We start from the raw sequence: 15,571 nt of genomic DNA on the forward strand, positions 1-15,571 counted from the left end.
CTCGCTGTCACCCAGCAACTGCGGCGTGGGAGCCCCTGTCCTGGGGGAGCTTTTCCCACGGCTGCTGGGTGGGTGACGCCGCGTCTGAGCACACGCAAGTGTGTGTGTGTCTGTGTACACACCCACCCGGGAGGGTGGCACCCGCTCTGGGGGCTGCCAAGGGACCACCCGTGAGTGGCCCTGTGGGAGCAGATGCCCAGGGAAGAGGGGCTTCCACGCAAATGGACAAACCTGTGTGCGTGCATGGTGGAACATGGACCTGCATATGGGAACAATGCGTCCCTGCCACTGCTGCTGCTGTGGCTGGTGGGGACATGCAACGCCTGCAGGTGTGCACATGCACGCCGTGCCACGACACATGCAACTGCATGTTGCACGCGCAGCCCCAAGGGTGTTTGCACACGCCTGGGTGTGCATGGCCCATCTCCTGTCTGTGTCCGCACTGGGGAAACTGAGGCAGAGAATTTTGTGGGGAGGTACCCGGCCCCCTGACACTTTGGCAGCATCCCCTTTGGCTCTGGTGCAGTGGGCTGGAGAAGAGTGGGGCGCCAAGACAAGGGGGGGCCACCGGGCCTCTGCTTAATCTCATTAGTCTTGGCATGAAAAGGCGGATTTACAGGGGCTCACGTCTTCATCTGGCAGCGGGTGGGTGGGCAGGGCTGGCGTGCTGCCAAGGGTTGCCCCCCCCAGTCGACTGGGGTTCGGGAGGAGCACTGGCTGCCTGCAGCTGTGCCAAGACCCCTCCCTGTCCTCAACCCCCATGTGTGAACACACATGTTTACACAGGTTGGCTTCATCCTGCACTCAGTCACACTCATGGCATCAGCTTCCCCTTGCTGTGGGTTGTGCCAGACAGGGTGGGCACAGCTGCTCATGCTCAGGGGGCTTTGTGCCCCCTTTACACCCCTCCAAGGGACACCTCGGCACACGCTGCCTGGCGTGTACCCCAAAACACAGCATGACAGTGAGACACCCCCAGCAGGCCCAGCAGGGGCACCCTACTGGCAGCTCTTGCACATACCCGGGTGTGCACATAGGTTTTTGTGCACATATGCGTGTGCGCACACACACACTGCACACACAGCATGGACACACACACATGCACACATACACATCTCCACACACAATCTGTGCATGCACACACGCGGTATGTGCATACACTGTGTGCACACAGATACACACACGTAGATGTGTGCATGCACAAATGTATGTGAACACACTTATGTGCATGGGTGCACACACACTGCACAGAGGCACACCCCACCAGGGGGCGGCAGAGACTATTTAAAGCGGTGGAGGCAGTGCCCCCCCTTCCCCTGTACCCCCCATTTCCCACCCCATACCCCTCCATCCCCTGCCCTGGACCCTGTATCCTGTGGCCCATACCCTGTAGTGTGGCTGCAGAGCACACAGCCACAGGTGAAGGGGCGTGGGGGACATGGGTGAAGGATGAACTGCTGCCCAGGGGAAACAGGCAGGCCAGAGTTGAGTGTCTGGGTCTTGGTGCCAGCTTGTTCCCCCTGATGAAGCCCCGTGTTTCCCCCAGCCCCAGGACCTGGAGGCCCCTCCAGCACACACCTTCAAGATGACGAGCTTCAAGAAGGTGAAGGCATGCGGGATCTGCCGGCAGGCCATCACTCGCCAGGGCAGCACCTGCAGAGGTGAGCTGGAGCTGTGGGCGTGCATGGGGACATGCCAGGGAGGTCAGGGCATCTGGGGGGGTGTGTATGTGCCTGCATGCATGAGGATCTGAATGTGGGAACGTGTGCCTGTGCCAGTCTGTGCACACACGCGTGCCTGTGTGTTAGAGGGAGAGCCGTGGCTGTAGAAAGTATGTGCGCTGTATGTGGGTGGGAAGGTGGCTGGGAGGCAAGGTGGCCCATGGAGACACTGAGGTGCCACACGCGTACGTGGCTGTGTGTCAGCTTGCGAGTGTGCATGTGCAGTGGGTGTGCAGCGGCCACCACATATGTGCACATGGGTGTGGGTCTGTGCACACATGTGGGTGCTCACCCCCTGAGCCATGCTTGTTGCCTGTGGCACCCAGTGGGTCACAGGCAGGCTGGGAGCCCTCGCACGTGTGTGGTGTCACTGAGCCCCGTGCGAGGGGCGGACAGAGGAAATGGGAACAATGAGGCTTCCTGTGCTGCAGGAAACAGGCCCAAGGGGAACAGGGACTGGGGTGCGGCCGTGGCCTGGGCCATGTGGCGTGGGGACCCTTGTGTCCCCTGGGGATGGGACATGTGTCTTTGCAGGGCTACCCAGGCAGCACAGTTGTGCCCTGCACAAGTGTGTGTCCCCAGTAGTGGCAAACACACCTGCACTGCCCATGAGCACGTGCCCTCCATGGGGGCATGGGTAAAAGTGTGCAACAGCAGTGCACAGAAAGGAGGGAGGGACCACAGGCAGTGGCAGCACCCCTGTGGTGCTCTCAGCCATGCCAGTGTCCACGAGAGGCCCCATGAGACCTGTCTGTGCATGGTGTCCCTTCATGCTGTTCACCCTGGGCACTGGGACTTGCATGCAGGCACACTCACTGGCCTGTTGGCACTGTGTGTGCCCCAGAGCCTGCTGCTGTGTCGTGCTGGTGCTACCCGGAATGTGTGTGCACCGGTGTGAGGTGTGGGCGCCCCTGCACGCGTGTGCACGTCCCAGCAGGCAGTGCCTGTGCCAGGGTGCTCTGTGCCCTGCAGTGTCGGGTGCCCTCCCTTCCTGCCCTGCATGTGGGGTGCCTGCAGACTGCCCCCCGGCACTGGTGCCCCTTCTGCCTCCAATAATCCTCTCTCCCCTCTCTCTCCCACAGGCTGCAAGCTCTCCTGCCACACCAAATGCCAATCAAAGGTAAGGCCAGTGCCCTGAGGTATCCCCAACCCTGCCTGGGGGTGCTGGGGACTCAGAGGGAGGATGCCATGGTTCATGCCATCTGACCCCACTGGATGGGCACCCAAATGGGCTGCTGGCTCTGGGCTGGTCATGGTGGCACTGGTGTGACCGCTGGGTGAGGCTGACAGTGCCATCCTGCTGCCTGGTCAGTGACAGCATGTGCCTGTCTGTGTACGAGGCTGGGTTTTGGGGTGCAGCCCTTCTCAGAGCATACCAGCAGGTATCTGTGCCCCAGTGCCTGGAGTGGGGTGCCCTTTGCCAGGCTGAGTGCTGCTGCACGTGGGTGCCATGCGCCGCTGCCGAGCGCTGCCAGCTGCAGGCACACAGGCTGAGCACCTCTGCTGATGCCCAGCCTGGGGGCGGATCTTGCTGGCAGGAGACAGTGGAGCTGAGGATGCCCAGTGGTGTCTGTCTATCCAGCTGCTGCACTGGAGAGGGGGACCCTACAGCAACCCAGATTCTCCGAGGAGCTGGAGGTGGGCATGGTGCCCATCACTGTGCTGTCGGGGCAGGGGAGGCTTCATGTTCTTAATCCCTGGGGAGGCGTGTATGCCAGCTATCTCTGGGGCTGGCATCCTGGGCGGGAAGAGGCTGGCATGCCCCAGGCAGACGGCGTAGGCTGGGACATGCCTGTTCCCGTGCCCGTTGCCTGTGCCCAGCTGGGCAGGGAGGGAGAGGAAAGGGGGGGGGTGCTGTGCCAGAGGCTGGGCACATGTTGGGCTTTGCAGGGTGCCGTGGTATGGGTGGCGGTGCAGGGCAGACGCTGGCAGCAGCTCTGGCACTGAGCCCCAGCTGGGCTCTAGGGGGAAGTGGGGGCCATGGGGTACCCTGGGCCTTAAGTGGGCTAGGCAAAGGTGGCTGGGAGGCTTAGTGAAGCTGTGCCAGCTCCAGGACCCTCTGTCAACTCTGGGCCAGCCCAGAACCCTGTGTTACCCCGGGCAGCCTGTGCCAAAGATGCCAGGAAGGCTGAGGCCAGAGAATTTAGCCTTGCCGGGATGCTGTGGGGACAGCTGGAAGGGGCGTGCGGTGAGGGGATGCCCGTGGTGTTCCTGGGGCAGGCGGTGGCAGGGAGCATCTGCCAGAGGTTTCCAGGCAGGAGGGAGTGTCAGGAAGTGTGTGTGTCTGGGTGTGAACCCGGTGGGGATTCCCTGATGTCTGACAGGGGGTTGTATGCCAAGAGGGGGCTCATACCAGGCTCCCAGCATCTGGACAGACTGTTCAGGGGCAGCCCATGGCTCACTCTCGCAGCCGGCTGCATTTCATTAGCCTCCATCACCCTTCCCACGCTTGCTGGAAGCGGGAGCCCCCTCGGTGGGGCCAGCTAGCCGAGGGGTTTGCTGCTGGGGGAGAGTGTGCATGGGGCCAGGGCCAGGGGCCTTCCGCAGAGCTCCTTTGGGCCAGCGCCCAGGGAGGGGCTCCTCCGGTCGGGCAAATGGCCAGCTGACTCACACGCCAGCTTGTTATTGTAGGGTCTCCGGGGAGAGTGCGTGTGGGGAGGGGGCTTGGCATGGAGCAAAAATGGCCTCTTGTATACCTGAAGTCCCTCATGCTTAACCCCTGCACCTCCAGGATACTTTGGAGAGGGAAGATGGGCTCACTCCCAAAGTGCTGGCAGCTGCACTCTGCAATGCTTCCTATTCCTTCCCTGGATTTGCTGTCAGGTCCTGGTGTCCCCTGGCTCTGATGTCTTCTGGCCCTGGAGTCTGCCCCACCATGCTATTGGCAGTGTCTGCTCTTTGGTCCCCATATTTACCGCCCTGGGACTTGCTCCACCTCTTTGTTCTGCCCCCTAGCATGGCCAGCTCCCAGCCAGCTGCATCCTGGCCCAGCTGGGGGAAAGTCCCCACTTAACAAACCTCGAATGGACCTCAGGTATAGGGGAGGGGAGAGAAATGAGGGTGTGAGTGGGCCATGAAGGGTTGTACCCTTCTGGTGGTCATCAGTGTGGGGTGCCAGGTGGTACCACTGGTGTGATGGGGATAAGGGAAGGCGGGCACTGGAGTGTATGTGGGGGAACCTGGGAACATTTGAGGTGCTAGTGAGCATGAGCAGACAGTGAGCAGGCAGAGCTGCAGCAGAGAGGGCAGGACCTGTGCCCTGGCAGTGACCTGCATCCCTCAAGTTTCCATCCTGCCTGAAAGACAGTGGGGGAACAGAGGTGGAACCCAGTGTCCTGTGCTGGCAGTGATGCTGGTGGGATGCCTGGTGCCCGTGGGTGGCTGTGGAGGGGCCAGGGCAGCTGCACACTCATCAGCTGGGAAGCACAACACTTCCCATGCCCATGTAAGGCCCTTCTTGCACCCTGTGCCTCTGCTCAGGGATTTTTCCTTGCTTAGCAAAGCTCCCTCCCTCTCTCTGAGAAGGACGGTTGGATGGACGGACACTGGTATGTATGTGACACACACAGCCTGCCCCCTCCCTCCTTCCCTGCACCAAAACTGCCTGCCCAGAGCTGGGGGTGTATCTTCCTTTGAAAAGTGGGGAAGCTGAGTCACCAAGCCCTGCCTGGGAGCAGCAGGAGGCAGGGAACGTGGTGTGGGGTGCAGTACTTCTGTGCCTGCCTTAAGGCATGGGTGAGCCTGTGTCGTGGGTGGCATGTGGCAGCAGTGGCACAGCCAGGATCTGGTGGTGACACTGCTCTCCTGACCGAGGATGGTCCGAGCAGTGGGGCCATGCAGGCATGTGCCAAATCAAGGGATGTCCTAGGAGTGTCCCGTCCCCCAGGATGCCTTCGCTCTGATGGCGGCTGGATTTTGCCATGATGCTGGTTGGAGAGGCTGAGAAAAGATGAGGACTCTGCTGTTTCCCGTAGTGGGAGCTGGCCCCAGGATGGATGGTTTGGCTGGGGGACAGGAAGCGCTGTGGTGTTTGGCTGCCGAATCGGCTGGTGATTGCTGGTGCTTGGTTCTGGGAAATGGCGCCTGTGCCAGCCCCTGGGCCTGGCAAGGCTCCAGCCTGCCCTGCTCGCCCCTGCCACCCAGGCGCCCACCAGTGCTGGGGGAGTGGGCGTGCTGGGCTGTGCTGAGAGGGGAAACTGAGGCACATACATTATGCATTACATAGCATGGGGCCAAGGGGTCTAGGGGTTGTCCCTCCGGCGTCTCTTCCTGAGGAGCTGAAAGTGTGCACTGGAGCCGTGCCAGGCTGCTGGGCCACATCTGTGTGTACCTTGTATGTGAACGTGTGTGTATGTGTATGACCGTGTGTGCTCACAGATGCATGCATGAGTGCATGAGCTGCAGGGAAATGCACGTGTGCAAGAACATCCCTCTGTGTGCGCGAGCATGCTCGCACACAGGCGGGTGGTCACATGCAGGTGCTCCCAGTTCACTGCCATCCATCCCCGCTGGCCTCATGCCAGGCCTGGGTTGTTTTTCAAGTGCCCCCTGGGATGGGACTCCAGGAGGGCAAGTTTGTCCATCATTAAACCAGGGGCTGGAGCAGGGCCAGGGCTAGGCAGCGAGGCGTGTCCTGGCCAGAGCAATCGCTCCCAGTGCCCGTGGCATTGATGGGCCCTGGGACGGCTGTAGCACTCATGGCAGGGTGTGGTGGTGGTGGTGAGGGGATGTGCCACCCCTCAGCTGGTGCTGGGGATATTCCCTGCTTGTAAAGCAAGTCAAAACTAGGAAGAGAAACTGAGGCAAGGAGTAGTGGGACACTTCCAGGAAGGCTTGACTCCTGGTGATCAGCACCCTCCAGACATGCCATGGCCAGGGGCCCAGGCAGTGTTGGGAGGTATGGCCAGGCCATGCATTGTATGTTCCCGGTGGCTGTGCAAGGAGAGGAGATCCATGTCCCAGCTATGGGACTCATGGCTGTCCGGTCCCTGCTCCCTGCCCCAGTCACTCTGCTTCCTCCCCGTGCTGTCGAGGGGATGACGTACTGGTCACACGGGAGCTGCCCGTCAGGTCCTTGTCCCCGATGCCCCCGCTCAAAGCCACCCCCCCGTGCTTTGGCACAGGTAATTAGCAACACCCCTGGTCTCCACAACAGAGTGGGCGGGTGGGGGTGGGAAGGAATAGTGCAGGAATATGTCCTTGACCCTGGCATGGGCCCAGCTGGGGTGGAGGGATGGGGGGCTGTGGGGTGCAGCCCTGCCCCGGTGCTGTGCCAGGTCATATTTGTGCAGCAGGTCCTGGAGGTTTGTTGTTTTTTTTTTTTTTTTTCCTCTTACCTCTTTCCTTTTTCCCCTTCTTTACGTCACTGCCCAAATATTCGGCCTCTCAGCTCCGGTGGGGGGCCGGCTCGGCTGCTTGGAGGACTTGGGGCCCTTCTCTGCCCCCTCGGGGTGCTGCACAGAGAGGATGGGTAGGAGAGAGGGGATGCTGAGGCTGCCTGTGCTCGCTGCACTGCTGAGCACTGGCCAGGACTGGCCTGAAAGGTGTCAGATGAGGCAGTGGGGACCACCAGCCTCCCTCCTTGGCAGCTGCCAGGGCTGCATCCATCTTCCCAGAGCCCTGTCATGGTGGGAAGCAGGGTCCAGGCCTGCCTCATTTCTCACTGATTTTCTCCCTTCCCAGATCTGTTTGCATCCCCCATGGCCACTCCTCCTCAGACCTGCCCTGGGAGGGGTGCTGGGTCCCTGTGGACTCCCAGGAGCCTCCAAGAGGTGGCAGTGATCCCAAAACAGCTGAAAGCTCTGGCTCAAGAGGGGCTCTGCAGACCCTGCACTGGGACTTATCTCCTGTGTGCTTTAATCTCTGGAGAGGAACCACACCTGGGTGCCTGGTCCCCAGGTCTCCTTCCAATGACATCTGGGGTAATGATGCTCAAGGGTGTTTGTTTTGGGTCACAGAGGAACTTTTTTATGTGAGGGGTGGTTTGCAGAGCTGGGAGTCATTGGAGCTGCTTTGCAGACCGCTGGACTTGCTCCCACTGGCACTTTGACCCTATGGCTCTGGGAGATACTTTGGCAGCTGTAGTTCAAGGATGTTGTCAGGACTTCTCTGGCTGTGTCCTGTGAAAGGGACACGTCATGTCCCCAGGGGACAGTTCCTGTCACTGCCCTGGGACCAGGACAGGGACATGCTATCAGTGCCCTTCGCTCACCCACTCATTTCCATCCCATTCAGTTGCTGATACTTTCCCATCTGGCCCCAGCTCTTCCTCTGCTGATGTTTCCCAGGGCCTGGGAGCCATCCTGTGGCCTCCTCCTGAGGAGTTTGGGCTCTGGGGCCTGTGCAGGGGTCTGTGCTGGAGATGGGCTGGGGTCTATGCTGTGCTCTGCTGGTGTGGGATGTTTGTTGCCCTTCCATCCTTGTTGCAGCACTTCCATCTTTTGGGATGCCTGTTTTTTGTGGGCTGTGGTGATGGTGGGACTTGTTTAGGGGTGTCAGTGAATCCTGGCCTGGAACTTGTTTAGGGGTGTCAGTGGATCCTAGCCATGGGATTTTGTCCTTAGAGTGGTAGCTGTTGGGATCTGACCCTGTGCTGCTGGGTGCTGGGGAGGGCAGAAGGGCTGGCTGGTGCTAGCTTGGGAGGGGGATGAGGAGATGCCCTCCACAGATGTGTGGCTCTGGTGCTTTGTCCTTGGCAGCAGGAAGGGTCCACAGTGCCTTCTGGTGCTCCCACCCATGGCAGTGTTGGATTGCTGTGGCATGAAGGGAAACTGAGGCATAGAGGAACTGGGAAAGATCTCCTTGGAGTGTACTCACAGGGGTGGTGTTCCTCAGGGGGACTTGGAGGTGAGCAGTGGGAGAACTCCTTACCACAGACCCCTCCCTGGTGAGCTGGTGATCACCTTCAGGGTGGTGAGGTAGGAGGGGTTTTGGGGTCCTGCACCACTCCAGCAGAGCCAGTTCCAGCCTTTTGGCTGAGCCCACAGCTTCAGGACGGAAATGCAAACAGGAACGGGGAGGCGTTGGGTGAGAAAATGTCAACAGCACTGGGCCGGGTGCCTGGCTCGCCGCCTCCCTGGCCAGCTCACCACTCTCTGGGCCACTGCTGGTGGGCTTCCCCTCTTTGCTGTGGGGTCTCCTGGCACTGAGCACTTGCTTGTACAGCAGGGCTGGGGCTGGGTTGTCCTAGGGGCAGCAAGGGAGACCAGGGCTCCATCCATCGACATGCAGCCCCCTGAGGAGGAGGAGGAGAAGGAAGGAGGAGGAAGGGAGACAGGAGGAGGGCCAGGGAGATGCTGGGCACACTCCAGGTTTGGGACAGGCAAGCTGGGACTGGCATGACTTTTACATGCTGAGGGACAGACGGGGCTTTTCCAGCATTTTGGCTTTGATTTTTAGTTGAGAGGCGGGTTGATAAATCACATCCTCCCCAACACCGGGGGTGTGGGACACCCAAGGACCATTAGTTGGCCACTTGGTCCCGCATATGGCAGGGGGGCACCAGGTTGTGCCAGGGGGTGCCAGGCCGGCCCCAAGCAGGGCCCCACACACGGTCCGTGCCACCCCCCCGCCAAGGGCACAGGGACGCCGGTGGCGTCACGCGGGGCGATAAGGCCCCGACCCCGCTGCACCCCGCCGCCCGCCGCGGCCCCTCGGCACCGGCTGCCGGGAACTTGCAAGGGGGAGGTTGCGGAGGTGTGTGTGGGGGGGTGATTTTTTTTTGGGGGGGGAGGTCTGCCCACCTGCCGGCACCCCTACCCCAGGGCCAGCTGCTCGAGTCAGGCTCCCGGTTGCCTTTAAGGGCGTTTTTGGGGGAGGCGAGGGGAGCGGAGCGGGGCCGGACTTGGAGCGCGCCGTGCAGCTGGGGAGAGGGAAGAGGAGAAGAAAGAGGGAGAAGCGAGAGAAGGGAGGGAGCGGTGGAAAAAGTCGACCGGGACCCCATTCCTCCCCACGGCCGGGGCCGGCGCCCCCGGGCTCCCCAGCCCCCGGCCGCCCCGGGGGTGCGGAGGGGAGCGGGGACCCGGCGGGACTTCCCTGCGCCCCTCCATCGCCGGGGTCTCGCTTCTGGGGAGCGAAACCCTTCGGCTCTCCCCCTCCTTCCCTCCCCTCCCTCCTCCCTCCCTCCTTCCTTCCTTCCTTCTCGAGGCTTGGCCCGGGGAGGGAGGGGGGCTCTGCCTGCAGTCTGCCTTCACGCCTGCCCGCCCGGGCGACGCCGGGCTCCCGCCTGCCCCCCGCGGCCCCTCCGGCCGCCCCCCGCGCCCCCGGGGCCAGGTGAGGCTGCGGTGCCGTCCCTCTCGGATGTAGGCAGGCGAGACCCCGGATGGATTTCGGGAGCGTCATGAACCAGGTACGGGCGGGCGGTGAGGGCACAGGGGTTCTCAGGCGCCCCGGGCCGGGGGGGTGCTGGCAGGGGTGTCACCTCTCCAGGGGGCGGGGGCCATGCGGGGTATCCGAGCGGTGATGGGGTGGTGCGTGGAGGGGGGTGCTGCCCCCCGTGTTTGGGGGGGGGTCCAGAGCTGTCTGTCACTAGAGGGGGTCTCGGGGTGCGGGGGGGCTTGAAGAGGGCGGTGCGGTGCTCGCAGGGAGGAGAACTTGGGCAGGGGGTGAGGGCCGGTGTGCTGCCGGCAGGGACCTGTGAGCGGCTCCGGGGGCCGTGCCCCCCGTGCCCCTCTCCCCGCCTCGCCAGGGCCGGTGACTCTCCGGGTGTCCCGGAGGGGGACACACAGGCGCTGGGGTTTGCGTGCCCCCCGCTCCCGAGTGCGCAGGGACACGTCCCCGTGGAGCGAGGACTGCGCGGGAAAGCGGGGTCCGCCCCCAGCACCCCGCTCCCGCCCCGCAGCCGGGGGGGGCGATGCCGGGCGCCTGTCACCCCCGAGGGGGGGACTCGGTGAGGGGCTGCCCCTCGGCCGGGACAGCCTGGCAGCCCGCGGGTTAACCCCCCTGCCCGGCGGCACCGTCAATGGTTAAACTCCGGGTTAATGAGTGGCGAGAGAGCCCCGGCGGGTGCCAGCGCCCCCCCCCCCCGCCGCCCCCCCGGCAGGGATCCCCGGCCCCTCGGCGCCGCCGGGCCCGCAGAGGGTTAACTCCGTCAGGGCAGGTCCCAGCGCAGATGTTTTTGGGCTGTGCTTCTCGGAGAGGAAACGACCGAGCGAGGGAGGCATCGGCCCGCTTGGGTTTAACGGGAAAACAAGGAAAAAAAGAGAAGTGCTCGGTTCCCGGGCGCCTGAGCCCTCTCGGCGCTGGCGTCAGCCCTGGTGCTGGACCGGTGACCCCAGGGTGTGTTCTGGGGGACAGTGGGCAGGGACAGTGGGGTGACAGTGGTTGCGCCCCCTGGGTGCTTACGGCGCTTGAGTCTGAGCGTTCTGGGGGGCAACCAAGCAGGCACCTCTTGTCCCTACAGCGTGATGGCACTGGGAAGACAAAGTGTGTCCTGTCTGGAGTCTGAAGCCACCGCCAGGGAAAGTGTATCCATAGAAAACAAACCTCCAGCTCTCCCCTGCTCTAACGAAGTAATTCTTCTTAGTGATCCTGCTAGCCCCGGGCAGGGTGCTGGGCCTTGGAGCTGTGCTCCCCCATGTGCCCTTTTGGGGTCCTGAGTTGGGGGCTCCATGTGCTCCTGCCCTTGGCCACCTTCCTTCTTGCTTTGACACTCTCTGGTCCCTGGCCTTGTGCAGCCCATCTCCGGGGTATCCGGTCACAGTGTCAGAAGACCCTGATCAGCACTGGAGCTTCCCTGATGGGTTTTGGGACACGAGAGAAGAGCAGTCCCACAGCACAGCTCCTGGGTAGGGGGGAGTATCTTTCTTTGTCTCCACCTCTTCCTCCTATTCCCTCACCTTCTCGAAACTAAATGTGGGGGTGACACCAGTTTTGGAGGTGCTGCTGAGCCTTTCAGTTTCACTGTAGTGTTCTCAGCTCTGTCCTGCAGGGTGAGGACACAGCACTGGCTCTTCTCCATCTGCCTTTCCCTCACAGTTAGAGCCCTTGGGCTCAGTACTGGGGGACTAAGACCCCTTGGGGAAGCCAGGGCTTATTTTGGCACCTTGACCACCGCTCGAGGTAGGTCCAGACCTATGGGCACTGGCAGATGCCCCTGGTGCTGGGAGGCAGCCCAAAGAGTGCAGCAGTCTGAGTGCACAGGAAGGGGTTTGCCTGATGCTCCGCCAGAGTGGATCTGTGGGAAGGATCCCGCACTGGGCTCAAGGTGGGCACAGACTGTTGACAGGCTGGAGTGCTGACCAGTCCCACAGGAGTGCCCCTGCTCCAGCCAGTCCCGCGTCAGAATCCCTTTGTTGATCAGTCCCATGTGAGAATCTGTGCGCTGGCCAGTCCTGTGTGGGAATCTCTGCCCTGACCAATCCTGCATGGGAGTCAGGGCTCTGGCCAATCACCTGTCAGAATCCATGGATTGACCAGTCCTGTGGGACAACCTGTGGAGTGATTAATCCCATGTAAGAATCCATGTGAGGGCAATCCTGTGTGACAGTCCATGCATTTACTAATCTCAGGTGAGAATCCACACACAGACCAACCCCAGATGAGAATCTAGTTGCTGCCCAATCTCATGTAAGAATCCGTGCATTGACCAAGTCAATGTAAGAACCTGTTCATGGACCAGTCCTGGTGAAACCCTCTGCAGCAGAGTCTGTCCCAGCCCAGAGTCCTCGTGTGACTCTGTTCCCAGCCTATCCCTGGTGCAGAAGCTGCTCCCTGGCCAATCCTGGTGTCTGGTTTGGCTCTGGGAGTTGGTGAGGGGTGGGGAGATCTTGGTACTTTTTCTTGGGGAAGACTGGTGCAAAGGGGGCAGTGACCCCATGCTCTCCCTTAGGCTGGCTGTGGGGTCCCCATGGGTCTGGGCTGAGGGGTGTCCCCCCACTGGGGTGGCAGCACACATGTGTGGTGCTGGTGGCAGAGCAGGGCAGGGCAGGGGCTTTGGGGCCAGAGCCAGGCAGGCGCATGCTGGCCCGTGAGGCTGGATCCAGACCTGCTGCCTCCAGATGTTGCCTTTTTAGGCACTGGAGCACAGCATATCCCTGCCCGTGGCCAGCCCTGTGCCAAGCCAGCGCCTGCAAGCAAAGTAGGGACAGTCCCTGTCCTAGTCATGTGGAGGCATCTCTGTCCCCCTCCTGACCCCCAAAAACACACTTCTTCCCCCAAACAGGGTCAAGGATGCTACCTTCTCTCCCTTCCCCTCATCTGCACTTGGCAGCACTGAGGCTGATTGCTCAAACCGCCCCGGAGCCGGGACCTGCCCTTATTTGGGTTGAAACCAGGGCTATTTTGGTGCAGCTGCCTCCATTGCAACCCCTTGAAGCTTCTCTGTACATTGTTTTTCCTGTCCTGTCCCATATCCCTGTGCCAGGGCTGCTGGCCAGGCCAGCCATGGGCTGCTGGGGGTCATCAACCTCCCGGTGTGCTGTGTGTCCCAGGGTGTCTTGGGGTGCCAGTGGTGGCCCCCACGGCCACTGTGGGGTGGAATGGCTGGTGTCCCCTGTGGCATTTCATCCCTGATTTGCAGGGCTACGTGTACTGGGTAACCTCTGTCCTGGTCCTGCTGCCGCCTTCCTGGCGGGGATGGGCCACAGGGCGGCTCCTCATCAACATACCAGGGGAGAGACAGAGGAGATAGCGCTTGTCCCAGCCTGGGGGACATCCCTGAGTGGCTCTTTGCCCAGTGGTACTCTCACTGGTGCCCCCAGCATCTCTTGGGCAATGCAGGGGCAGGGTAGGCTTGATGGCTTTTGCCTTGGCAAAGGTGCTGTCCAGGCATCCAGGCACGGAGGGGATGGCACAGTGACAGTCGTCCCTGACCCAGCTGCAGGGCGGGCTGGGGATGCTTGGAGGGAAGCCTGGGAGCGGTGAGACCTCCGTGCCCCAACATCAGCCCAGTCTGACTCACCCTGAGCTGCTGGCCAAGCCGCTCCCCTGCCCTTCAGCGCATCTGCCAGTTACCCCCACCTGATGGAATAAGTCCCAAAAGCAGCACCCCTGGACACTGGTGGGGGCAAAGAGGGGCTGTGTGGGGTGCTGCCCCCTCCCAGCGACCCCCATGCCAGAGGTCTGGGGTTCTGTGTGGCTGCGCCGTGCTTCACATACTGGGGCTGTGCTGGGCAGGGTGGAGCTGGAATGGGGGGGGAGCGGGCGTGCATGGAAACATGCCGTCCTCCCGCCGGGGACATGTTGCATAAACAGGAGTTTTGCCAGAGCTGCAAAAAATGTGAGGGCAGGAGCAGCCAGCACATGGTGTAGGCAGGGGGGACCTGACCCCTGTGCTGGGCAGGAAGGTAATCAGAGTATAGACACTATAGTCCCTTGGGCCTGGCAAGGGAGAAGGATGCTGCAGCTGGAATGGGGAGCAGGGGTGCTGGAGAGGGAAAACCCTTCCCTGATATCCCCAGTTTAGTAGTGCCAACCTGTCCCCTAAAAATGTCTTTGGCTGCGAGGTGCCCAATGGCAGCGCACAATTTGCCCCATGCTATGGCTAAGAGGGGGCTTGGCAGGGCTTGGTGGCTGGGCTGGAGGGACTGGTGAGTAGGGGAAAAGGGGAGTGGCTGGGGAAATTGCTGTGGCCCATGGCTGTCCCTGGGATCCTCTTTGCTTGAGGCAGGGTCTCGGGATGAGCAGAGATTTATGGGGTGCATGGGGAAGTGATTTTGTAGGTGGCAAAAAGCTGAGATGAACTTGCTTGAGAGGAAGTGGTCCCTCATGGGGTGATGTGGGACCCCATGAGGTGGGATCACATGGGCTGAGCTGGCATTTATGCTGCCCAAGCATTGTCCTGTGGGACACCAATGTGGCCACTGAGTCATATTCCTCTTTGACAAATGCATTTCCAGACCACAGGGTGGCTTGGGCAGGGGAACCACTTCCAGGGCTGGAGGGAGTAGGGTGCCTTGATTCCCTCTCTTGGGGTCCACATTCTTTCTAAATAGGGGGGCCATGAAGCTGACTTGCTTTGGGAGGGTCTGGGATGCCAGTGTCCCTTTTGACAGCGTGTCTCCAGCTCCAGTCACACCAGCTGGGCTGGCTTGCCAGCATCTCAGTGCCTGGCCATGGGAAGCATCTCTGGTGTGCAGGGATCTGTGTGAGGGCTAGGGTGGCTGGTGCTGCATCTGCTCCTGGCATAGTAAGGGTCAGCACCAGCCCGGATATTGTCCGGCTCCAGAATGTTTATCGGAGCTCCTGGGGAAGGGAAAAACAAAAACCGCCACCCAAAGGAAGGGATATGCGTCAGAGATGGGCCTGGATCACCCACCGGCAGCAGGACGGGCCATGCTGTGGGCTGTGGGCCAGTGCTCGCCCAGCTCCAGCAGCCCAGCTGGGGAGAGCCCCGTCCTGCACTGACCCAGCCTGTTCCTGAATCGCAGGGCCCCTCCATGGAGGTTTGTTCTCCCCCAGCCCTGCCGGCATCCTGCAGGCTGGGGCTACAACCCACGGGGTTGCTCCACTGGAGCAGGACCTGGCAGTGGCCCTGGGCACTTCCATGGGTGCAAGGGTTGTTTTACTGAGGGAGGAGGAGGGAGAGGAAGGAGGTGCTGAGGGAGGGAGGTGTGAGCAGTGGTTGCAGCCTGGAGAAGGCTCTGAGGTGTCTCATCCCTGGATAGGAGGTGGATGTCTGCATTCCTCCAGCCTCGCTCAGTTCTTGTGAAATGGTGCTGAAGTCCTGTCAGGATCTGTGGTGCAGAGGTCAGTCCCTGAGCTGCAGCTGGAGGGGTTAGGTAGATCTCATGAGCTACTCTGCACTATGACGGTGTGGCTGGGGACTGTCAGGGGTTTGGCAGCCAGGTGTTTATTTCTGGGCTTGGACATGTCAGGGGTATCGAGTTTCTCTAGGTATAGTGACAGCTGGT

General features: G+C 61.5%; 1 protein-coding gene across 9 annotated transcripts in view; it reads left to right on the plus strand.

The window, feature by feature from the left end:
* TNS1 (tensin 1) overlaps positions 1–15,571 on the plus strand; it is a 65,663-nt gene that overhangs the window by 1,880 nt on the left and 48,212 nt on the right. For 4 of the 9 annotated variants that reach the window (XM_063400781.1, XM_063400787.1, XM_063400789.1 and 1 more), the window contains exons 2-3: positions 1,547–1,661; positions 2,804–2,841. In XM_063400781.1, coding sequence (XP_063256851.1) covers positions 1,547–1,661; positions 2,804–2,841 — 153 coding nt within the window. Of the gene's footprint in view, positions 1–1,546; positions 1,662–2,803; positions 2,842–9,535; positions 10,069–15,045; positions 15,104–15,358; positions 15,408–15,571 lie in introns of those variants that run through there. The other 5 variants (XM_063400780.1, XM_063400786.1, XM_063400784.1 and 2 more) reach the window with 5 other exon arrangements.

The sequence above is a fragment of the Prinia subflava genome, chromosome 6, assembly GCF_021018805.1.
Source record: "Prinia subflava isolate CZ2003 ecotype Zambia chromosome 6, Cam_Psub_1.2, whole genome shotgun sequence".
Taxonomy (NCBI): domain Eukaryota; kingdom Metazoa; phylum Chordata; class Aves; order Passeriformes; family Cisticolidae; genus Prinia; species Prinia subflava.